The sequence below is a fragment of the Fukomys damarensis genome, unplaced genomic scaffold (assembly GCF_012274545.1).
Source record: "Fukomys damarensis isolate Sample0158 unplaced genomic scaffold, DMR_v1.0_HiC HiC_scaffold_12, whole genome shotgun sequence".
Lineage (NCBI taxonomy): Eukaryota > Metazoa > Chordata > Mammalia > Rodentia > Bathyergidae > Fukomys > Fukomys damarensis.
In genome coordinates, this window is record NW_022900924.1 from 15,143,528 (window position 1) to 15,167,700 (window position 24,173).

At 56.0% G+C, this 24,173-nt stretch overlaps 2 protein-coding genes across 3 annotated transcripts; one reads left to right on the forward strand and one right to left on the reverse strand.

Annotated features, from left to right (window-relative positions):
- Window positions 1-33: 33 nt before the first annotated feature.
- Sds (serine dehydratase) lies at window positions 34-6,889 on the forward strand. 2 transcript variants are annotated; one of them, XM_010604116.2, is made up of 8 exons: window positions 34-111; window positions 1,976-2,130; window positions 2,402-2,441; window positions 2,661-2,800; window positions 2,891-2,982; window positions 3,381-3,608; window positions 4,727-4,851; window positions 6,421-6,889. In XM_010604116.2, exons 2-8 carry the CDS (start codon window positions 1,978-1,980, stop codon window positions 6,651-6,653), a joined length of 1,011 nt encoding a protein of 336 aa, XP_010602418.1. In that variant the 5' UTR covers window positions 34-111; window positions 1,976-1,977; the 3' UTR covers window positions 6,654-6,889. The 2 variants fall into 2 exon arrangements, with proteins under 2 accessions (XP_010602418.1, XP_010602419.1); XM_010604117.1 differs by lacking the exon at window positions 6,421-6,889 and adding an exon at window positions 6,180-6,414.
- Window positions 6,890-9,332: 2,443 nt separating this feature from the next.
- On the reverse strand, window positions 9,333-20,251 carry Plbd2 (phospholipase B domain containing 2; the record flags this gene model as incomplete). Its single annotated transcript, XM_033762670.1, has 11 exons — window positions 9,333-9,791; window positions 9,878-10,040; window positions 10,419-10,571; window positions 10,984-11,055; window positions 11,192-11,287; window positions 11,842-12,002; window positions 14,775-14,872; window positions 16,982-17,196; window positions 17,327-17,427; window positions 18,404-18,562; window positions 20,105-20,251. Coding segments are annotated over 11 exons (1,533 nt in total), but the record flags the coding sequence as incomplete, so codon positions are not given.
- Window positions 20,252-24,173: the final 3,922 nt, after the last annotated feature.

Below are 24,173 nucleotides of genomic sequence, written 5' to 3' on the forward strand. Positions count from 1 at the left end.
GGGACCCTGGGGGAATAAAGCCTGGAGCAGCGGAGGAGCTGGACAGCTCGGTGGACAGCGCCCTGCGTCCCTCCCTCTGTCCAGCTGTCCCCACTCCCTCACCAGAGCCGGGTAAGTGGTCCCTTCCTCACCCGCATCCAAGGACCACATTGCCTGGGCACAGGAAAGGCTTCTCAGAAAAGGGACAGAGAGGGTCAGTGCAGCAGGGAAACCCGCGCACCGGACCAGCCACTGTGCCTCGGTTTCCTCATCTGTAAAATGGGGATGATGGCAGGCCCTCCTGCTAAGGATGTCCTGTGAGGGAGATGAGAGCATGCGTGTAATATAATACTAGGTACAAGGGCCAGGCTGTGGTTCGGGAGCGCCCTGCCTGCCTAGCAAGCGCAAGGTCCTGAATTCGAGTCCCCATACCATGGAAAAAAAAAATAGGTACTATGTGGGGCATGCCTGTAATCCCAGTATTCAGGAGGCTGATGCAGGAGGATCACTACAAATTTGAAGCCAACCTGGACTACATAGTGAGACTCTGCCCCAAAACACAAACGAAAAAAAAAATCAGCCAAGTGGCAGCAGGCGTGGCTCCGTCGGTGGGGTGAGGCTTGGGTGGGCTGAGTACTCCCCGCCCCTCCGCATGCACGGGGCTCCCCTCCCCTGGCCCTGCTGGAGCGTGTGTGTTTGAGGGGGATCAGGTTGGCGGGGTGTCAGGTCCCCTCCTCACTTCACTCCAGTGTAGGATGCTCCTCGAAGCTGAGATGAGGTTGAACCACACTGGAAACTGGTCGCTGGCTCCTGGGGTGGTGGGGCCCCAAGCCAACCACCTGATGATGTTTGTTGACTCAGCCCAAGCTGGGGAGACCGCAGTGTCCCCCACGGCTGTCAGCAGAGAGGGACAGAAAGGGCCACATGCCTGTGCCGGCCACCGACCACCCAACTTCCTCACTGGGAGAGGCCGGGCCACACCTCTGGGCACTGGGGGAACCCATCCACTGCCGTAGACCACCCATGCCAGCCCTGCCCCTACTCCTCTGTGACCTTGGGGTAGTCACCGAACATGCCGGCCACGAGCTAGGGCTTCCCTGAGCTCCCATGGCCTCCGCCTGTGCCCTGGGCATCCTCCCAGCCTGGCAGCTGCGATCTAAAAAACAAGCCAGGCAGGGCTGGGCCAACTTGTCTTCTGATGCCCAGCACAGGAAGAAAAAAAAAAGTGTAATGATTATTATAACAACAATCGTAAAGAGTTTTCCATAGCTGGGCATAGTATTGCACACCTGTAACCTCAGCACTCTGTGAGGCTGAGGCAGGGGGATCCCAAGTTCAAGCCCAGGCTGAGCAACTTAGCAAGACCATTTCAAAACAAACAAACAATTTTTTTAAACTGGGGACCAAATTTAGGACCACTAAGCTGAATCCCAGCCCTCAAAACAAAAATTTTAAAAAGGCTGACTCAGTGCAAAGTCAATTCCCAGTATTTTTTAAAATGCTTTTCCTAAGAAAACTGAGATTTCCAACAATTAGTTTTTAAGAATGTATGTGTTGCAATAAGTAATCCAGGCCCAGGGCAAAACCTTTAAATGGTAAAACGGCTGCTTGCAGTCCCTCCAGGCCCTGACTTTTCTCATGAGTGTCCCCTGCAGGAGCGTGTGGGTGTGAGTGTGAATTTGTGCATACCTGTGAGGGCTTCCTGCACTGTTTGCATAGTAAGCGACAACTATACCCTACCCTTGCTTTGTCCTCACAAGCACCACTGTTGGGGGGGTGCTCCTGGTGCAGCAGTGGGGTGATGCTGGTCCCTGATTGACAGGCGAGGAGCTGTGGCAGAGCCTAGGCCGCCCGTCCAAGCCACCATGTCCTATGCAGCCAGCTCTCCAGGACCCTTCTCTGTCTCCTGGGCTGTGGGCAAAGGGCTGCACTGCTCCCTGGTACCTGCTGCCGGCACCCAGGCCCTGCCCTGACCCTCTGGGCCTCCTTCTCTCAGCAATGGCGTCCGGGGAGCCCCTGCACGTGAGGACTCCCCTCCGGGACAGCATGGCCTTGTCCAAAGTGGCCGGCACCAGTGTCTACCTCAAGATGGACAATGTCCAGCCCTCTGGCTCCTTCAAGATCCGGGGCATTGGACACCTCTGCAAGACGGTAGGGACAGGGCCCCAGCCCCTGGGGTGGTGTGGCTGGTGCTGTGTCCCTCAGGAGCACAGGGAGGTCCCGGGACCCTGATGGCCAGAGGTGCTGGTCCATAAGGTCCCCATCGCTGGTCCCAGAACCAGGTCACCGGCCCAAGCTGTATAAGAGGGAGGAGAACAGTGGGGGACCAGGGCGGTGCCAACTCCCAAGAAGGAGGGAGGGAAGAGCAGGAGGAGCCGGGAGTGGCGGGCGTTCGGCCTGACCCTTGTCCCTCTCTCCGCAGTGGGCTGAGCGGGGCTGTGAGCATTTCATCTGCTCCTCGGGTGAGTGGCCGCTTCCCTGCCTGTCCCCAGCTATGTCCTGGGCAGCCCACACCCTGCGGGTCTTGTCCCCCGCTCCCCTCAATGAGCTGCTGAGCACATTTTGCAGCAGGCCCAGATCTGAGTTCTGAGGTGGCCTGCGGTCACCTCGGGCTGCCCGGGGGTGGGTGTGGAGGCAGCCGGAGCTCTGGTGCAGACACAACTTTCCCTCCTCCCTGACAGCGGGCAACGCAGGCCTGGCCGCCGCCTATGCGGCCAGGAAGCTGGGCATCCCCGCCACCATCGTGGTGCCCAGCACCACACCTGCCCTCACCATCCAGCGGCTGAAGGATGAAGGCGCCATGGTCACGGTGGTGGGCGAGGTATGTGCCGGCCCGGGCAGGGGCAGAGAGGGCTGCTGGCAGGCACAGGGGCCCCCACGGCCTCACCCTGTCGCTCCTGTGACCCTGCAGACGCTGGACGAAGCCTTCGCACTGGCCAAGGCGCTGGCCAAGAACAACCCAGGCTGGGTGTACGTGACCCCCTTCGATGACCCCCTCATCTGGTAAGTGGAGCCCAGGCCCACCCCCTCCGCCACCGAGGAGGGGCGCAGGATGCACACACAGGTGTCAGCAGCCCCGTCCCCAGGCCCAGACTCAGGACAGCAGACTGGGAGGTGACTCAGTGTGGGGGGGGGCATTGAAGGGGCACTCGGGGGCAAGTGACTGATGTGGGAAGCTACAGCTCAGGGTCTGGGGATCCCCACCCGGTGCAGAGCGGGCCGCGCAGTGGCGGATGCAGCGCCCCCCCCACGGGTCCCTGCCTGGGGCAGCTCTCGCTAGCGCCATCTGCTGGCCGACGGCATGTGTGCTCGGGCTGCCCTAGCTAAACTGCCACTCCTGGGACTCCGGCCTGGTGTACGGGGAACCCAGTCCTGAGCTGCCACCACCCTTCGCCCTCCAGGGAGGGCCACATGTCGGTGGTGAGAGAGCTGAAGGAGGGGCTGATCGCAAAGCCGGGAGCCATCGTGCTGTCGGTAGGCGGCGGGGGCCTGCTGTGCGGTGTGGTCCAGGGCCTGAAGGAGGTGGGCTGGGGGGACGTGCCTGTCGTTGCCATGGAGACCATCGGCGCCCACAGCTTCCACGCCGCCACCACCGCGGGCAAGCTTGTGACCCTGCCAAAGATCACCAGGTGAGAACGTGGGAGAGGAGGCCCATTCACGGGAGAAAACTGAGGCCAGGGAGCTGGTACTGGAGAGAGACCGGTATATAAAGAGCTCTCGTTCCCAAGGAGCTCCAATCCCAGCCCCAAACCTTAGAATTAGGTTTGGACCACATCAGACAGGAGCTCAAAACATGACTGAACTTCATTTCTGTTTTCTGGGAAAGTCTAGAAATGGGCAACTCCAGGAAGTCAGGGACCCAGATTCCTTCAACTTGTTGCCTTACCATCCTTATACCCCACAATGGCTGCTGGAGTGCCAACTACCACATCCACACTCCATCTGTCAGGAAAGAGGAAGCAAGAGGTAGAAGGCTATGTCCCAAGCTTTAAAGAGAGACACAACAAAGCTACTCTTTGACTTATAATGTGGTTGCATCCTGATAAACCTATCTTTCATAAAGTCAAGAATGACCTAAATACACCAAAACTCACTTATCAACATAGTTGATACTTCTATTTGTTGGAAGTTGGTTACTTCCATTTGTGATCATATAGCTGACTGCTGCTCTCCAGCATTGCAAGAGAATTATATCACAAATTGATAGCCTGGGAAAAGGTCCAAATTCAAAATTGGAAGTACAGTTTCTACTGAATTCATATCACTTTCACGCCATTATAAAGGTGCTAAATGGCAGATAAACCGATCTAAATCAGAGACTGTACTTCTTGTCTCTCATTGGCTAGAACCCAATCACATGACCATACCTAGTTGCAAGGGATGCTAGGAAGTGTGTCTACCAGGCATGCCCATCTGTGGCTAGAATGTCCCTGCCACAGATAGGGAAGACTGAATCCGGATAGGAACATTTAGGTTTCTGAGCCCAGCACCTGGAGGCTGCTATGCTGTGCTGACCTCACACCCTCACAGTTGGGACAGAGGAAGCCATTACTGAGCACCTGTTGTGAGCCACAGGCTGTCTAAGGACCAAGGTGTGCCAGGCCTTCCACATGTTCAGGGCCTCCTTAAGTAGATGAGCCAGGAACAGGACTAGTGCCACCCTGGGAGGCCAGGGAGCATTAACATGGCTGCCAGAGTAGGCCTCAGAGTCACAGGAGTCCTTTCTGTCTCTTCCCTCCCTCTCTAGCATTGCCAAGGCCCTGGGTGTGAACACAGTGAGTGCCCAAGCCCTGGAGCTCTTTCAAGAACACCCCATCTTTTCTGAGGTTATCTCTGACCAGGAGGCCGTGGCCGCCATTGAGAAATTTGCAGGTGTGTGCTGAGTCCCCAAGCCCTGGCCCACCACTCCGGGGACTATGGCTGCCCCCCAAGTACCACAGGATCCTACTGCCTCAGATTTTCCATTCGGATACATCCCATTAAGGGGGGATAATACAGCGCCACCATGGTGAAACTAGAAATGCTGAAGCCACTCAGGAAAAAGGGAGCCTGGTAACTATGACAGCAGGGAACAATAACTGAATGTTTAAAAATGATTCTGAGCTTTCTGGTAGCCAGGATAAAAAAGCAAAGGATGGGCCACAGAGTTGGATTTGGAGGTGCTACTATAACTGGACTCTTTTTGAGTTCAGGCTAAGACAGGGTTAGCAAGTGGAGAGAGGAGGGAGAGAGAGGGGAGGAAAGGGAGCCTGGTAACTATGACAGCAGGGAACAATAACTGAATGTTTAAAAATGATTCTGAGCTTTCTGGTAGCCAGGATAAAAAAGCAAAGGATGGGCCACAGAGTTGGATTTGGAGGTGCTACTATAACTGGACTCTTTTTGAGTTCAGGCTAAGACAGGGTTAGCAAGTGGAGAGAGGAGGGAGAGAGAGGGGAGGGGAACACACCTATAATCCCAGCACTCTGGAAGGCTGGGGGGAGAAGGTCAAAAGTTCAAGCCCAGCCTGGGTAACTACAAACTTAGTGAGACCCTGTTTCAAAATGTATAAAAGAATAATAAAGGGGGCCGGGGATTTAGCTCAGTGGTGCCGCCACCTGCCTCACAAGTGCCAAGACCCAAGTTCAACCCCCGGTGCCAAAAAATAATAATTTTTGGATTTGGGGGGTTTTCTGTTTGTTTGGTTGGTTTGGTTTTTTGAGACAGGGTCTCACTATGTAGTTGAGACTGACCTGGAACTCACTATGTAGCCCAGGCTGGTCTCGAACTCACAGTGATCCTCCTGCCTCAGTCTCCTGAGTGCTGGGATTACAGACGTGCGCCACCACGCCCGGCTCCAATAAATAATAATAACAACAATAATAATAATGGGCCATGGATTTAGCTCAGTGGCACCCTACCTGCCTCGCAAACACAAGGTCATAAGTTCGATCCCCGGTACCCCCCCCCAAAAAAAATAATAAAAAAGGTCTGGGGAGCTAGGTGTGGTGGCCCATGCCTGTGATCCCAGCCCTCCAGAGGCTGAGGCAGGAGGATTGCTGCAAGTCCAAGACAACCTGGGCTACATAGTGAGACCTGTCTCAAAAAGTGTAAATGGGGGGCTGAGGATGTAGTTCAGTGGCCCTGGGGTCAATCCCCGGTACCTCGAAGAAGAGGGATGGTAGTAGTTAGGCAACCGTGCAATTCCTTTGACCCTGCAGCAGACTTGGCTAATCAGTCCTGCCACTGGTGCACGGCTCACGCCACAGAATCCTTCCTAACGCCGTCCTCCAATGACCACAGCCGTTTGTGTCCATCAGCGTTCAGCCTGGCTTGGCTTGAAGAATCAGGAAGGGGCTTTGGTCCAGGAACTGAGCCTGGCAAGAGCTGAGAGCTGATTGGCTCTGGACGCCAGCTCCTCCCATGGCCTGACGCTCCCCTCGCCCCGCCCCTTCCCTGCAGACGACGAGAAGATCTTGGTGGAGCCCGCGTGTGGGGCGGCGCTGGCCGCAGTCTACAGCCAGGTGGTCAGGAGGCTGCAGGGCGAGGGCAAGCTGCGGGCCCCCCTGCCCTCCCTCGTGGTCATCGTCTGCGGGGGCAGCAACATCAGCCTGGCCCAGCTGCGGGCGCTCAAAGAACAGCTGGGCATGAACGGGCTGCCCAGTGGAGGACCCGTCCCTGGGCCCTCGCGGTGAACAGGACTGGAGTCGGGCGCGCCTGTCCCCGGCGGCCCCTTAGCTTGTCACCAGCGAGACTGCGAACGTGAACTCTCGGGAACCGTGCGACCGCTCCGTGGGCGTCCTTGGTCACAAGTAACACATCAGATTCCCCCAGAGCAGGGTGGTATAAGGGTCCCCCAGGCAAGGTGGCCCTGCCCTGGGCGTTTCCCGTCCCGGGTTGGACCTGTCTTATCCTTTCTCCAGGAAGCCCAGCTCCACCCTGACTCGTTTTTTTCTAATATGCACTTTTTCACTGAGAAAGAAAAAAATATGTTTTTGAAACAAAGACCCTTGGAGTTCTTCCGGCACCACGTCTTCCTCCATGCCCTCTGCACCCACCGTAGCTGCTCGGCACCAGCCTTCAGAAGGAGCCGACATCCCACACACAGTGCTGCAGACCTAGGGAGCGAGGGTGCCAGCCAGTGCAGTGGAGGCACGAGACCAGGGTGGGACACAGGTCACCTGCACTGGAGGCAAAGCCACCTTGGGGCGGGGGAGGGAGACCAGGCCACTCTTGGTCTGATCCACAGAACTGCATCCGGAGGGCATGCCCGTCCCTGAGACAGGATGGCGTGGGTGAAGTGTCACAAAAGCCTGCTTGAAACATGGACCCCTCTTTCCCAATGAAGTCCGTGTGTAAAACATGGGAGAAGGTGGGCACGGTGGTGCATGCTTCTAATCCCAGCTACTCAGGAGGCTGAAGCAGGAGGATGGCAAGTTTGAACCCAGCCTGGGTAACTTGTCAAGATCCTGTTTCAAAATAAAAGAGGGGCTGGGGATGGTTCATTGGTAGACTGCTTGCCTAGCAAGAGCAAGGCCCTGGTGCTATCACTAGTACTGCACATGCACACACACACACGCACACGTGCTCACATACACGCACACACACACATGCTGGGCTGACTTGGGGAAGAGGGAGCCTCTTCTCCCAAACTTCTCAGAAATGCTGAGGCAGGGCTGGAAGGAAGTTTTTAAAACTCCATGTTAGTGCCCCACAATGTATGTAATTAATGTAATTATTATGTACAACAAACTACTAATAAAAGTTTTTAAAATTAAAAAAATTGTCAGGTGTAGTGGCATACACCTGTAATCCAGCACTCAGGAGGTTGAGGCAGGAGAATCACTGTGAGTTCAAGGACAGCCTGGGCTACATAGTGAGACTGTGTCTCCAAAAAAAAAGGTTAAAATCTCCTTTTGTCAGTTCCCATGTAACAGAGATGTGTAAAAGAGATATACACAAAATACACAGTGCATGTTTAAATTTTTTTAAATTCCAATAAAAGACACATTGCCAAGAATGATGTTAAGATAAATGTTTAAAGCCAGTGGATGTATTTTCAGGGGAAATCAAGGCAATGTGTCTTTTACTGTAATACATATTTTTATTTAAGTACATTCAGCATATTTTTGGTCACCCTTCACTGATCAAACGTTTATGGCGATTTCTGTCAGATAAAGGCATTACAACACAACCTCCTCACCTCACTATGGGGCTGGCACCACATGACCTCTACTCTTCCCTAAACCAAAATGGCCATGAGTGGAAAACGAAATCAATTCAGGACACTGACGCAGCCGTGAGAACACAACTAAGAGCACTCACGATACAGAAGTCTCAGATCCACAAAAACCACGGGCAAGGTGTGCTCTAAGCAAGAGGAAGTATTTTGAAGGGGATTCCTGGCAGTATTTCACTGTTACACTTTCCTCATTTAAACTTTCACTATAGTCCTAGGTGTGGTGGTGCACGCCTGTGATTCCAGCACTTGGGAGGCTGAGGCAGGAGGATCGCTGTGAGTTTGGAGACCATCTTGGGTTACATAGTGAGTTCCAGGCCAGCCTGGGTGGGGGAGGGGGAGAGGGAGAGGGAGGAAGAAAATGAAAACTTCACAGAAGTTGGCACACACGCCACAAACTGAGTAGCGAGGGGAAACAACAAATCCTAGCCTTGATCTTCTCCGGAGCACTCATGCATGTCTTACACACCTGCGTGTCCTGACCATGAGCACTGGCTCCCCAGGGTCCCTTCCCACAGCAGGGACTGCGCGCCTCCCGAGGACACACTGATGGGTGAAGGTCGGTGCTGAGGCCCCGTGAGGGCTGCGTGAGGCTGCTGCGTGGAGCCCTCAGCACGCCTGCGCCCAGGGACCGCATCTCACGGTCGTACTCCAGCCTACAGATGAGGTAACTGAGGCTCAGAGGAAGTGTCCATGGCTAGAGAGAGGCAGAGGCTGGCTCTCTCCAGGGCTGCGTGCTCTCTGCCCACTGAGCACAGGGTGTGGGGATTCTGTCCCCAAGGCCAGGTGGGGAGGGACCCTGTTGGTCTGCACCCGCAGTGGGGCTGAGGAAGGTCCAGGTGGTTCACAGGACCCCAGAATAAGACCAGGAACATAGTAGGTGCTCAATAAGCAGCTGGGATGGACAGGCAGACACAGGTATGGATGAGTGGACAGATGGACGAGCAGAAAGCAAACGGATGATGGATGGGTAAACAGTGGATGGGTGACCACAAAGGCAGACAGCGGGTGAGCGGGACAGCAGACAGACACACAGGCAGGAGTACGGACAGGACACATGGCAGACAACCAGAGCCCACCCCTAAGGACAGCAGCACCACCCAGGCTCCCACCTCCCAAGAAACACACTCGGGGCCACAGCCTGTCATGTTTAATGGTGGCGCAGTCCACGATGGGATCCTACAAAGGGCCGGCTGAGGCAGGAGTGACAGGCGACACTCCCGACACTCCACCAGTCCTGCAGGAGAGGAGCTCTGGTTTCCCTTTGTCTTCCACTTTGCCCTCAGGGAGGGGACACAGGCCAGAGGAGCAGAGACTGCACAGCGCAAGGGGCTGAGTAGTCCGCCACCACAGACACCCAGCCGTGACGGGCTGTGAGGGCCCTGCCTGGCTCCACAGACAAGGCAGCAGCGACAGCCACGGCGCCTCAGTCCCACGATACCCAGACGGGCGCGAACTTCCAGAGGTCGGGGTGGCCCATGTGTAGCGTGTCGCGGAAGGGCGAGGTGCTCCACTGGAACGGGGGCACCTGGTCCCACGTGGGGCCGCTGACGGCCAGCAGGCTCATCGCCGCGGCCAGCGACCTGCTGGTCACCTGGGGCAGGAGAGCAGTGGCTGGACCCCAGGGCCCCACTTCACCCGACCCAGCGCACCCGCTCGGGCTGGGGGTGGGGGAGGCACCTTCACGTCGATGCCTCCGTGTGAGCGCTGGCGCAGCGCCGGGAAGGGGTAGGAGCCGTCGGCCGGGTTGAGGTCGGAGCGGGCGGAAATGGCGTTTTCCCCGTTGGGCTGCGGGTCACAGGCTGCGCACCGTGACAGGGGGTCATGGAGGTAGTCGTTGTACCTGGAGACAGGAAGGGGCCAACAGCAGCCTCCGTGGGAAAGGCCGCACACGGCGGCAGCTCCGTGGCCCTGACCTTGGCCGTCTTTACCACACCCCGTCCGGCCTTCAGCTCGCAGATCCGCACGGCCCAGAGAAGCCCTTGGTCCCCCACCCGTGCCAGGCGAGGCCACTTGGTCCCGTGGGATGCATGGCTCTCCCGCCACACCTGTACCCCACCAGCCACGACACCGTGCTCCCAAGGATGGCGGCCGGCAGGTCTGGCGCCTGCTTCTCGTGCGCCAGGCTCGCGACTGCACAGGGCGGTGCCGCAGGGTGCCCAGCACCTCCCACTACCCAGAGGCTGATGTGTGGCTGGGGCGAGGCAGCGGCAGCCCCCACCTCATCAGCCGCACCATGGAGTCCAGGTCGTGCACCAGCGACTGGTTCCGCAGAAAGATCTGGGCGCGGGGACTCTTGCTGTAGGAAAACCAGTCCCCGTACTGGGCCACCAGGGCCTGCAGCCCGCTGGCGTTGAACACAGACTCGAAGGACCTGCGGGGACAGGGCGGTCACCCCGAGTCACCCGCCATGGCTGAGGTCCACAACGCTGTCACTAACAGCCACACAGGTGGGGCGGTGATGACGATGTCTTGTGTTTGGTGTGGGGGTGACTTGGGGGACAGCTGACCCATTCTCAGAGCTGTCTGGCATCCGTGAAAGGGGACACAGACTGCGGCTCTCCGCGTGGGGTTGCAGGGACCCAGGACGCAGCCCGGGTAAAGTCTGAGTGCCAGGCCAGGGTGGGCACAGCAAAGACCGAGGGCACAGCCCTCCCATGCCGCTGTACACTGGGGGCCAGGACTTCGGGGCCAGGGCTGGAGTGTGGCTCTGAGGCAGGGTCCCTGCCTTGCTCAAGCAGGAAGGACCATCCCGGGGCCACGGCAGGTGGCGGAAGGGCACGTACGGGATGTTATAGCTGGCCCAGTAGGTCTTCTCGTAGAGCTCTGCAGTCTTGTCAGCCACCACCACCATGCCCCTGCCACCCGGGAGAGATGGGCATGCAGTCGGGTCAGAAGGCGGCCCCCACGGCCCCCGAACCCAGCCCCTCCCGGCTTCCCCTCCCAGCGTCCTTCCTGGTGCCCCTCCACCCACCCCTGCTCCCAGGGACTCACGGGATCTGCTCCAGGATGGTAAGCACCCCACTGTCCAGGCGGGGCCCGCTGGGGATGAACACCTTGTAGTCCACGATCATCCACTGGTTGTTATACCTGCCGTGTCCAAGGCAGGAGTCTGAACAGCGCCCGGGCCCTGCCCCAGCTTCCCGCCCCCAGCGCCCCACACAGCCAGGAGTCACCCACAGTGACAGCCTGTGAGTGTCTGGCCAGGCAGTCCTCACTCTGAGGAGGCAGCTTCACCAGGGATCCATACACCCCTCTTACTTCATGCTGTTTGCCTTTTCTAGAACATTCTATGGCTCCCTAGTGCTGTTCAGAACAAAGCTCAATTCCACTGCCTGAGGATCAGCTCTACTGTGTCTGTTCCAGGTCCACCACACACCTCTGACCTCCTCCATGCCCCGCCACTGTCCCCAGAGCCTTAAATTCTGCATGCCTGTCCTGCCCTCCTCAGGGGCCCCTCTGTGCTGAGGAGCCTGTGTGGGATAGGGCAAACCCTTCTTCCTGAGCCTGTTTCTCACTCACAGACCAAGGAGGGGCTCTAGGACTCCCACCCATCCAGTGAAGAGGGAGGGGCTCTGCAGACGCCATCGGGTCCCCTGGGGCCTCAGTGTGCAGGGGGAGCCCGCAGGGCTGGAGCCACTCACGTGCCACTGTTGAACCTCTTGAAGACATCTGCCCAGCTGGCCCCGTCCACGGCCAGGCGGTTGGCCACAGTGTTGCGCACCCACTCGAGCACGCAGCCCTCGGGCTGCACGTACTTCCACAAGGCTGGGTTCCTGTTGCCGATGGTGGTCTCCAGGGTGACCTGTGGGGGCGAGGCCAGGGCTGCACCTCCCAGTCATGCTGCCCCCAAGTGGCTCTAAAGTGGGTGCTCTTTCTTAAAACCTCACATCCTAAACTAGACCTGGTGGTGCACGCCTATAATCCCAGCACTGAGGAGGCTGAGGCAGGAGGATCGCCATGAGTTTGAGGCCAGCCTGGGCTACAGAGCTTTTTCCTGTCTCAAGGCTCCAAGCTCAGGCAGCTGCTCCTCTCGGTCCCTGGGCGGGCACAGGAGGCACTCATGGCTGTGTGCCCAGCTTCTCCTGGGGAGCAGGCCCCGAGGGAGCCCAGCACGCTGCTCCTGGGGACTCCCCAAGTCAGTCAGTCTCCCCGAGATCCAGCGCCTACCCACCCATTCCCATCTTGCCCCAAATTTCAAAGGGAGAGCTGGGGCCTGAGAGCAGGGCTCCATGGCCAAGGGACCTGGATGCAGGACGGGCTGGGCCTGTGCCCACATCTGCTGGCTCCAGACACTGCTGTCCCCAGCTCCATCCCCTCCTCCACTCTCTCCTGGGACTCACTGCATTTTCTAAACAAGGCCTCCTCTGGTTCTTCACAGACGCCTGTCAAAAGCCAGGAGGGTTCTGTTGACCTTGATTGACCTTGATGGTCTCTCGGTGGAATAAGGTGGTAGAGGGGCTCTGAGTACGAATTCACCCTGTACTTTTTGTTTTGGTTTGGTTTTGGGGGGTTTTTGTGGGGTTTTGTTTGTTTGTTTTTGTACCAGGGATTGAACTCTGGACCTTGTGCTTGCAAGGCAGGCAGCAGAACCACTGAGCTAAATCCCTGGCCCAAAAGCAGAGGTAGCTATTTTTTTTTCCCACTTTGGTAGGGGGAATCAAACTCAGGACCTTGTGCTTACCAGGAAGGTGCGGCACCACTGAGCTCCATCCCCAGCCCAGAGAAAATTCCCCAGGGGACACTGAACACCTGCAGAGGCCCATCAGCCTGACCACACAGGTTGTAGAAAATAACAAACAAGGGGGCTGGGGATGAGCTCTGCATGAGTCCCCAATGCCACAAAACAGACAAAATCCCAAAAGCTGAAAACAGCCAAAGAACAGCAGAACTCACAATGTGGTTTTTTTGTGTTTGGTTCGGTTTGGTTTAGCTTTGGTTTCCTGAGACAGAGCCTTGCTATGTAGCCCAAGCTGCCCTTGAACTTGCCGTGATGCCCCTGCCTCAGCCTCCTGAGTACAAGGGTTACAGGTGTGCACCACCACACCTGGCTCGCGGTGTGATTTCTGTACGTAAGATTTTTTATTTATATAGGAAAAAGGACATCTTCAAGGGAAGTGCACCCACTAGCAACGTCCACTCCCCGACTCCTGTCCCCACCTTGCCCCTCACCCAGCTCCTTCCACCATCCAGAACCATGGCCAGGTGCAGGCCATGTGCCCTCCAGGCCAGGCAGACTGCACCAGGTGGGACTCAGGGGCGCTGCAGGCTTGATGGAAAAGCATCCCATCCACCCCTCCCACTGCTCACAGCCAGGCTGTGCCCGCCTGAGACCCACGCCCGTCACAGGGCCCGGGCGGCACCCGCTGCACTCTGAGCACTGCGCCAGCTCCTGCTGCTTCCACTGCACGGTGCCCACCTCTGCTGCAGGGCCTTGCTGCCCCATGTTCGTATGGAAGCAGCACAGAGGCCCAGTCACGTTCCGTCTCCTCACATGGCTTCCGAGTGACCTGCCTCAGTGTGGCTATTCCCTTGCAATGCTGCGGGTTTTAGCTATGAGTTTCAGAGTCTAAGTCCAGCTGGACACGGTGCATGCCTGAGCCCCATGCACTCTGGAGACGGGGGCACCTTTGTGATTTAGCAAGATCCTGGCTCAAAAGTCAAACATCTAAGACAGGCAGTGGTTGGAGCTGACTGTGAAGGCCCTGGGTTCAACCCCCAGCTCTGAGAAACAACCCTAAATCTTGGAGGGGCTGACAGAGGCACGAAAACATGAAAGACCTGGCTGGAAGCAAGCTCTGGCCTGGCTCCCCAGGGACTGGGTGGCACCGGTCCTGTCGCCCCTCCCTGGGCTGGGACGGGGGGACAAAAGGAAGAGAGAGGGTGACAGAGCGTCCGCTCCTATCCCCAGGGCCCACATCCTGTGTGCCCAGGGCACTGTATGAAGCCCGCTCTGTCTCCCGGCAGTGTCGCCCAGGCGATGAAAGGTACCAGCCTCAGTGGTGAGGGTGCCAGGAACAGATTTCCAAGCGAGTCTGGACGCCAGCCAGGAAAAACAGGACACGGGGGGACAGCCACTGTACAGAAGCCCTACCGAGTGGGAGTTTGGGGGAAGCAGGAACAAGGTCATGGGTGGACAGGGCATGGGAGGTGGAGGATGGTTTATCCTCAGCACAGAGGAACAAACTGAGCTGCAAGTGTGTGCTCGCCTGTAGTCCCAGCATTCAGGAGGCAGAGGCAGAAGGGTGGCCATGAGTTTGAAACCAGCCAGGCCTACCTAGGGAATTCAAGGCCAGCCTGAACTATGTAGTGAGACTGTCAAAAAAAAAAAAAAATGAAAAAAGCAAAGCAAAATGAGGTCACCACACTCAAGGGCGTTTCCTGAGGTCCCAGTGGTTCCAGCACTGAAGCCCTGAGCCAGATGGGGGGTTGGGGGCCCACAGGGGCCCAGGCCTGGGGCGGGCGGCTGTACCACCTTACTCTCCACTGTGGCCCCAGCTCCTATAGGCACCTGCACCAGTCCCCGTAGGCCAAGTGACCTTCCACAGCTCCCAGAGCCCTGGCGGGAGTGACTCACCAGCCCGCTGCCCAGGACGTAGAAGTCATCGGCGGAGAAGATGGTGCCCGGGTAGGATGAGAAGACCAGCTTGTTGCCTGGAGCCAGGGTGTGGTTCTCTGTGGGCACAGACGCGGGTGCAGTCAGGGAGGCCGGGGACCCCTGCACCCTGCCCAGCAGGACTTCGGGCTCGAGGTGGGAAGAGGCCCGCACTGGCTCCCTCTCTCATTAGCAGATGAGGCCGCCTGACAGAAAACATGGAGCAGCCCGCAGGGTGTGGCTCAGGGTAGAGCCCTGGCCTAGCATGAGCGGCCCCGGGTTCCAGCCCCAGCACTGTAAAATAACATGAAATAAAACAAAGACATAAAACTGCACGCATGGAGGGAGGCCCAGTGTGAACGACAGCCACATTAGTTCCTCTCTTGTAACAAACCTGCCTGAGAGATGTTACAGTAACAGGGCGAAGAAGCAGGGCAGGGATGCGGGAACTCTGAGTATCTAAATACCCAATATATTTGCAAACCTAGGACTCTCCTTAAACAGAGGAGCCATTTATTAAAAGACACATGCACATAGTGTGATCACACATCCAATAATCCCAGCATTTGGGGAAGCTGAGGTAGGAGGATTGCAAGACTTAGTGACTTAGCAAGACCCTGTCACAAAATAGATTAAAAAGGGATGTAGCTCAGTGCAGAGGCCCTAAATGTACGCCTTAGTACCCGAGGGAGGAGGGAAAGATACATACATAAGATCCATCCCAAACTCCAGGGTCAGCACCAATCCGCACATCAATCACATAACAAAGGCAACTTACAACAATGGAAAATCAAAGGGAGGTGTTTTTTTTTTTCTTTGTGCTAATGGGGATCAAACCCAGGGCCTTCACGCTGAGTTACATCCCTAGTCCTTTTGTAAAATGTATTTATTTATTTATTGCTACCGGGGATTGAACTCAGGACCTTATGCTTGCAAGGCAGGAGCAGTGTCATTGAGCTAAATCCCTGGCTAAATTTATTTATTTTAAATTTTGAGACAGGGTCTCAGTAAGTTTCCAAGTTGCCCAGTCTGGGCTGGAACTTGTGATCCTCCTGCCTCAGCCTCCCAGATCAATGGGATTATGGATGTGAGCCACCAAATGCAACATGTTTATAAACAGAATGTAAGAGGGCTGGGGGTGTAGCCAGGGGCTGATGACCCGCTCAGTACCAGGACACACGCACACACGTAACACCCAGCGAGCAGGCAGGAGGGAGCTGCAGCCACACACAGGATGGGCCGGACGCTTGGGTCTCGCCTGGAGTCACACAGAAGCTGCACGCGCGCGCAGAATGTGTCACTTTCCCAGAAGCTGGCCGAGACGTAAATTCATGGCCACGGGGCTGTCTCCACGCCACCTTTGCCATGATGGCCTCCCGTCCTCTCCTGGACAGAAACTGAGATGTTTCTCTAGCCCTGAATCAGAACATCGGAGCAATGTGTTCTGAACTTTACCTGATGCCTGCCACATTCCTCTTAAAAGCAGTGCTGCCAATGTGTCCTCCCATGGTTGGGGGACAGGGTGGACCCTTTCCCGCCATCCTACCACCTCCAGCAGCACCAAGTTTTAAAGTTTGGCCAAGTCTGGTGCAGGAGCACACACCTGTAATCCCCGCACTCGGGAGGCTGAGGCAGGAGGATCACCACACATTCAAGGATCTCACTATGTAGCCCTGGCTGGCCTTGGATGTAAGTTATCCTCCTGCCTCAAGATCCGACCAGCCAGCTCGGCCCAGGGCACAACAAGGACATCAGTGAACCCAGCCCTACTCAGCCACATCTAGCCCAGAAAAGCAAAGTTCCTCCAGATACAGGAGCAAGAACTAGATGGCAACTGTTTGAAATCATGGGGTGCCTGGTTATGGAGCAATGGGTAACTGACGCAACTTGTACAGTAAAAATGGAAAGGAAACACATCATAAGGGCAAGATGAGGCAGGCGCAGCGGCACATGCTGTGATCTCAGATACTTGGGAGGCCGAGACAGGAGGACCCCAGTTTCAAAGCCAGGAGGGAGACCATGTCTCACATAAAGCAGTACATGTTCTGGGGGTAGAGCTCAGTGGCAGAGCACTTACCCAGCATGCACCAGGTCCAGGGTTCCATCCCCGGCCCCCCAGTGATGAGCTGCTGGAACAGCTCTTGAGTGACCCCATGTGTCCGGAGTGGGGCTGCGGGCTTCTCACCCACCTCCGGGGCCCTCCCGGAACTGCAGCTGGTACTTCTTCAGGATGCGCAGCATGTACTGGTAGGCGTTCCACGTGTTGTGGGCCACAAGCAGGTCCTGCTGGCCGGGGAGCAGCTTGATGAGAGCGGAGCAGGAGCCGGAGCCCAGGGCTTCCCTGGTCTTCGTCCTGTTCAGGGCTGGCTCGAGGTCCATCAGGTCACCGGAGATCTGCAGCAGTCTGGGGAGGCCGGGCACGGCAGCGTCACCAGGCCTGCTGCTCTGCACCCATTTCACAGCAGGGGCTTGGCGGGGCTGCGGCACAGGCCACGGGGCCGGAAGGGGCAGGGCTGTGAGCAGGTGGCACTTACAGGAACCCCAGAGGCTTGATGGAGAACCTCCCAGTGGGGAAGGTCAAGCGGCCTTCGTAGCTGTCCTCCAGGCCCTTCAGCTGCAGGAGGGTCAGCCGCACCTAGGTGAGGGCAGAGGGAGCGTCACCCTGTCCCTGAACGCAGGGCTCAGGCCCGAGCAGGGCAGGCCCAATGCCCCTCCGAAGCCCAGCCAGCCTTGGGTCCTGTGCGCCAAGCACCTTCCTGCTTTCAACGAATGACTGCGGGGCCTGCAGGCTGCCGGCCCAATCACCCCACTGAACAGCCCCGCTCCGAAGCCGCCTCCCAGGGAGCCTCATAGCCCCCAGGTCCACGGCCACAGCTGCCTGCTCTGGGGTCAGGGGCTGCACACCGCTGCCTGGGCTGTGGCTCACGCAGCCAACACCCTGAAACCATGAGTACCGTCCCCCTGTCCTCCACAGCACACCGGCCTCTGCCGGGCACACACCAGAACTCGGTAAGCACACACAAGACAGACGGAGGGATGGAAGAACACGCAGAGAGACGGGCGGGTGGACGGATGGGAGAGAGGGACAAAGATGGGTGGACCGACAGATGGACGGGTGGGCGTGGGCTAAATAGGTGCGTGTGTGGACAGACGGACAGGGGAGGATGAGGGGACGGGTAGCTAGAAGAGCTGTTCCGGGAGGGTACGAGCAGGGACGTGGCCAGCAGAAACCGCCCAGACAAGGGAAATGGCACAGACACACCTAAGGGAGGCGGTGTGCAGCCAGGCACCCACAGCACTTTACAGGGACAAACTGTCCCGGTAACTCACAGCAGAAGGGGTCCACAGACTGACGCGTTCACGGGTGACCAAGCCCGCAGTCTAAGAGCACAGTGCCTGACCTGGACCCTTAGCTGCCGCCAACGAGCAGCTCACCCAATTCCGGACAGAACTTCCTGGGAGTTTTAGTTGAACTCCTGCATCCCCTATGATCACCCTGCCAGCCAGTCTCCGCGGTACACGGGGGAACCGAATCCTAGGAGTGCCCTGTTCCTACCCCTGACAGGACAGGGGAGACGCGGGCGGAGGTGGGGGCGGGGCTGCGGGCTCACCTGGTGCCAGTAGGCGGAGTCCGGGTGCAGCTCCATCTCCTGCTGCATCCACTCCAGGTTGGCCTCCAGGAAGCTCTTGAGCCTCTCGCAGTAGCTGACCTCGTACTCGAAGGGGCCGCAATAGTTCACCACGGTGTTCATCCAGTGCATGTAGATGAGCTGCGGGCGAGGGGCCGGGCTCAGGCGCGGCTCCCGCTGTCCCCACCCCACCAGCCGCCACCTGCGCAGCCCCACCCAGGTCTCCACCGCCACCGCAGCCGTGTCGATGCCACCCTGCATCTCCTCCCTGGTACCACGGGGGCCAATCTACCTGTATTTTGCCAGTTGCACGACTATGGTTTCTGATTTTTTAAATTTCGTTTTTGTTTTTTGAGATAAAATCTCACTATGTAGCCCACAGCGGCCTCAATCTTGTGATCCCCCTGCCTCAGCCTCCCAGTTCATAAGTAATGTTTCTGAGCAGCGAGGCCACAGCAGGGAAGCAGAGGGCAGGGCTGCCCGCTGACCCAGCAGGGGGGGACACTGGTCCCCACGGGGCCTCCGGAGGCACTGAGCGGTCTGCGAGGAGGAGGAGAGACCTTTAGCCTGTGCTGCAGGTCACCCACAGAGGTACAGAGAGCTGACCCCAGGCCAGGAGCGAGGCCACCCCCACCACACACCCTCACCATTGCCACGTGGCCCAAATCGACCACTTCAGAACTGCAGGCTGAGTGACCTTTGCTGCTTGTAAGTTAATTCTCCAGAGTGTTTGTTACAGTGGCATGAAGCTGATCAACACGGCAAGTGCTTCACCCAGGTAGTGAATCGAAGGGCCGAGATTTGAACCCAGGCCAATATGCACATGTGATTCCTGGGCAGAGGTTGGGGTGACTTCCAGCCTCACCCCCACCCCCCTGAAATGTTCCTGGGCCATGTGTGTCAGCAAGGCCCGCCACCACCTCCCTAGGACACATGTGAATCCTGCTCGTCCCCAGGGCTCCACTAAGACCCCCTCCTCCACACAGCCCTGTCCTCCAGCAGGCCAGGCGTGGGGACGCAGCTGGGCATCCCGAGTCCAATGTCTGCCCACTCGAGGGCCCCGGAGCTGTCTGACCCAGTGCCCGGTGGCCAGGACGCTGCATGGGTCAGGAAGGGGTTGCACCAGAGACTTTCCTCCCCTCTCCCTGCTCCATCTCAGTCACCCTTGGTGTCCTGCATCTGAGCTCCACCCAAGTCCCATGGTGCTCTGGGGCTGCTTCAAATACTTGGTCCTGTCCCTGTGTCACCTCTGGGACATGTACTAGAGGAGAGGGGCACACAGACCACACTCCACACTTTCACACCCACTTATTTTCCAGTCTGCAACCTGACCCACCGCACAGGAGGTGGTCATCACCTGCAGCCCTGCCTGTGTCAGATAATGTCCAACTTTGACAAGTACCAGGATCATTTTTGTACAGCTCAAAACCAAGCAAAGCAGAACAATATGTCATTTTGAGATTCAAATACATTCAGTTAAAATCAAAGGAACCATGAGCCAGGTGTGGTGGCACACACCTGTATTCTCTGCACTCAGGAGGCTGAGGCAGGAGGATTGTAAGCTTGAGTCCAGACCAGAGAGTTGTAATGATGATACCTTGTGTCAAAAGCAAAATAAAATAAAACAACCCTCCCAGGGAACTGTTTAGCAGCTGGATCCTAATTGCCCCATCGTGGCCTCACCTCCTCTGACACGGAGGCCTCCACCACGCCAGCCGCATAGGCCTGCAGGCTGTCATTGTAGTCGCCATTGGTGCCAAGCTCCAGGAAGGCCCACCTGGGGGACAGAAGGGACGTGGTCAGTGCAGGGCCCTCGGGAAGCTGCCTCTGTCAGACCTGCAGCTCCACGCTTCCTGCCTGCCTGTCACCTGTCTTGGTGCACTCGGCGGACTAAGTTTCTTCTTAAAGAGGGACTGCTGGGTCAGCGCGCACATGTGACTCGATCAGATTTCACTTTCTGTGGTACCAGGGAAGGAACGCAGGGATACACCACTGAGCCACATTATACTGTCGGCCCTTCATATTGCGAGACGGGGTCTCACCGCGTTACCCTGATGGACTCGATCTTGGGATCCTTCCTCCTCAGCCTCCCCAGCGCCGAGATTACAGGGGCACCTGGTGGTGCATGGCTTTCTCAGCAGCACCCTGGCAATGCCGGTGTGCAGGCCCTCAGCTGTCACAGCAGAGGGGCTGAGTGCAAAGAACAAACTCCCGTTTTTCTGTTTTGCCTTTGTGTGTGTGTGTGTGTGTGTGTGTGTGTGTGTGTGTGGGCTCTGAATCCAGGGCCTCAGGTACACCAGGCAAGCTCTCTACCACCAGGCTGCAATTATTTAAAATAATTCCTGGCTGAGACAGAAGGATTACTGCAAGTTCTGGGCCGGCCTGGGCTACAAAGAGAGATGCTACCTCAGAAGAAAAAACCAAACAACAGAAAGATTCCTGTGATTCTTTCTCATCTCCATGAAGATGACAGTTGCAAAATCACAACTATGTTTGCTTGTTTTTGCAGCACTAGGGAGAAATATAGGGCCTTCCCCAGCCCTTTTAAATTTGAGATGCGGTCTCCCTAAATTACTAAGTTGCCCAGGTAGGATTTCAAACTTGCAATCTTCCTGCTTCAGCCTCCCAGAGTGCTAGCATTACAAGTGGGCACCACCACATCTGGCTAAAAATATTTTTTAAAAGGCAATTTTTATTATTAAAATCTGGCAAAAGAAAGACTTAGAGACCCTGGAGGCTTTGGCAGGGCTGTGCTGGGGCAAGTGGGGCAGAGTCACCAGACAGCTCCAGGGCAAGGACAGCTCTTCGTGGAAGACACCTGAGAGAAGATTCAAAGGACCCACACCCATCGTTTGGCAAGAGAGCCTTTTCTGAGCACTCCTGGGAGCCAGACAGAACATGAGGAAGAGCAGCCTTCAGGCCCAGAGTGAAACTGAGAAGATTTCCCAGAAGAGGTAAAGCCGCTCTGGGTTTTGAAGTTTAATTAGGAGTTTGCCAGGTAGAAAGAAAAGGGAATGTGAAAAAGAAAGCCTGTGCTCTGAATGTTCTAAAGCAAAGGATGCTGCCGGGGCCGGCAGAGCGAGCCTGTAGGCGGCATCGCAGAGGCCCCGATGGAGGACAAGTCCTGGGCGTGTGCTCCATGCCCTCTACATCCGCTTTTCTGTCTCCGTTCTTCCTGAGACCTCACGATACGGTCTTTATTTTCCTCACTTTCCAGATGTGGGGACAAAGGCTCAGAGAGGAGTCATCCGCCTTGGGCCACACAGTAAAAAGCAGAACCAAGATTCTAAAACACATGGCTAGAGCCTGGCACTTAAACTGCTGGAGACAGCGAAACTGGAGACTGGTTGGTGGCTAGAAAAGGATCGGCCCGAGATTAAGTTAGAACAGAGCTGAGGCCAACTGGGCCTGCGGTCCAGGGCTGGTCCAGAAACTAGGCCACAGGATAGAGGCAGGATGGCGAGGCCTGGGGGCTGAAGGGCTCTCAGCGGCTGGTCCAACAAGCAGGAGAAAGGTAACAAATGCCTAGAAACAATGTAACAAACACAGAAACAAGGTGGCAAACACAAAGAAACAATGTAACAAACACAGATACACTGTGCTCTAACAGAAACAAGGTAACAGTGACTCAGTTGGTGTAACAACCACATAGAAACAATGTAACAGCACATGGCAACAAAAAACAAAGAGACAGGTGACCAAAACACTGCCCCTCTCCTCTACCCCTTCCACTGCTATACACCGACTACTACCCTGTTTTTCTTTTTTCTTTTCTTTTGGTTTTTTGAGACAGGGTCTCACTATGTAGCTGAGACTGACCTGGAACTCACTATGTAGCCCAGGCTGGTCTTGAACTCACAGCGATCCTCCTACCTCAGCCTCCTGAGTGCTGGGATTACAGGCGTGTGCCACCATGCCCGGCTACTACCCTGTTTTTCTACCAAGTCAGTATTAGCCAAGTGAACTCAGAATCCTGTAGGCTGACTACAGCTTGACCCAAGGTAAACCTGCATTACGATTTAATGGTAAAAGCCCAGCAAGAGCCTCAGCACCACGCCACTTGTCTGGGACCCATCCTGCCCTTCGGTGGCTTTCTCTCAATAAAACTCCCTACTCTTAACTTCCTCTGTCCTAGCCTCTGTACTTGTTCTTCAGGCTGGGAGTTACTTCCCTGTAACAGAATGAGTTCTGTGAGGGATTTCTGCGGAACATAGCTCTTCTCAAAGTAAAACATGAACCATGAACTTCAGGCCAATGACTCATATAATCATAAGGAAAAGAAAAACAAGGAAATGAAGATTTTCAGTTTCAAGGGGAGCCAGGTGTGGTGGTGAAGGCCTATGATCCCAGCCACTGGGGAGGCTGAGGCAGAAGGATTTCAAATTTAAGGCCAGCCTGTGCAACTTAGCAAAATCTTGTCTCAAAACACAATTAAGAGAAATTTAGTACGGCTTCCTCTAAACTAGGCAGAAAGGAGAAGCATAAATGAAAGTGGCAATTCCTGCCACCTGTGTCCCTGCTGCTCCAGACACAGAGCCACGCACAAAGCACACGAGGGTGTCGTCATCACCCATTCCCCTTTCTGGCCTTACTGCAGGGAGCAGTGTGATTCAGCTTATGTGGGTTTCACGAACTTTGCCTGAGTCCTCAGAAACAGAAATGGTGGTACACTCTGGTAATCCCAGCACTTGAAGAGGCTGAGGCAGGAGGATCACCAGGAGTTTGAGGTCAGCCTGGGCTACACAGCAAAATCCTGCCTCAAAAAAAGGGAAAAGAAAAAAAGAGCCCCAAGGAAGCAGCATCTGCCCAGCTGTGAGTCTTTTTGGGAGGAGCTGGGCAGAGAGGATTCCTGAGAGGGATTTAGCCATGAGCTATGAGTGCAGTCTCCCCCACCCAGTTCACTCTGCTAAATGCCCACACAGGGGTCTGAACATAGGCCTCGGACTTAACCCCGAACCTGCCTCTTGACACACTGCCCACCTTCCAGCTGCCGCTTCCCCAACTGTGAATGAGAAGATCTGGACCTCAGCAATGGCCCCTGGGATTCCTCTCACTGTCCTGGCTGAGAAACCAGAAGAACTCTGTCCCACTCACCTATCCAGAGGAAAACGGGCATCTCTGGAGCCTCATACCTCTGGGAAGCAGAGGCAGGAGGATCACAAGTTCAAGGCCAGCCTGGGCAACTTAGTGAGACTCTGCCTCAAAATAAAAAGGGCCGGGGATGCACCTTAGTGTGAAGGCCCTGGATTCAACCCCAGAACCAGTGGGGGGCAGGGGGACAAGCCATGCAATGTTCCCATAACTCGATGTCCTTACTAAAGATTGCCCTTTATTAGGAGATTATGTCCTTCCTGCCTGTTTGCTTTCAAATTATTGATCTTTGGGAAATAAATATGGTCAATAAGTATAGTTTTGTTTGGTTCTTAATGCACTTGCTTGACAAAGGTTAAAAAGCTGCTTTTCCTTCCCTAGTATCTCTCTCCCCGCCAAAAAAATCCATGGGCCACAATGACTTTACGTCAGGGGCAGCTAATACCTCTCAAGCAACTTGAGGGTCCAGTCCTGGGATCTCCTGAGAAATATATGTTTGAAAAACCCAGACCACTAGGCATGGTGGTGCACATCTGTAATCCTAGCACTCAGGAGGCTGAGGCAAGAGGATTTCCGGGAGTTGAAGGCCAGCCTTCATTATACAGTGAGACCCTGTCTCAAAAAAAAAAAAAAAAAAAAAAAAAAAAAAAAAAAAAAAAAA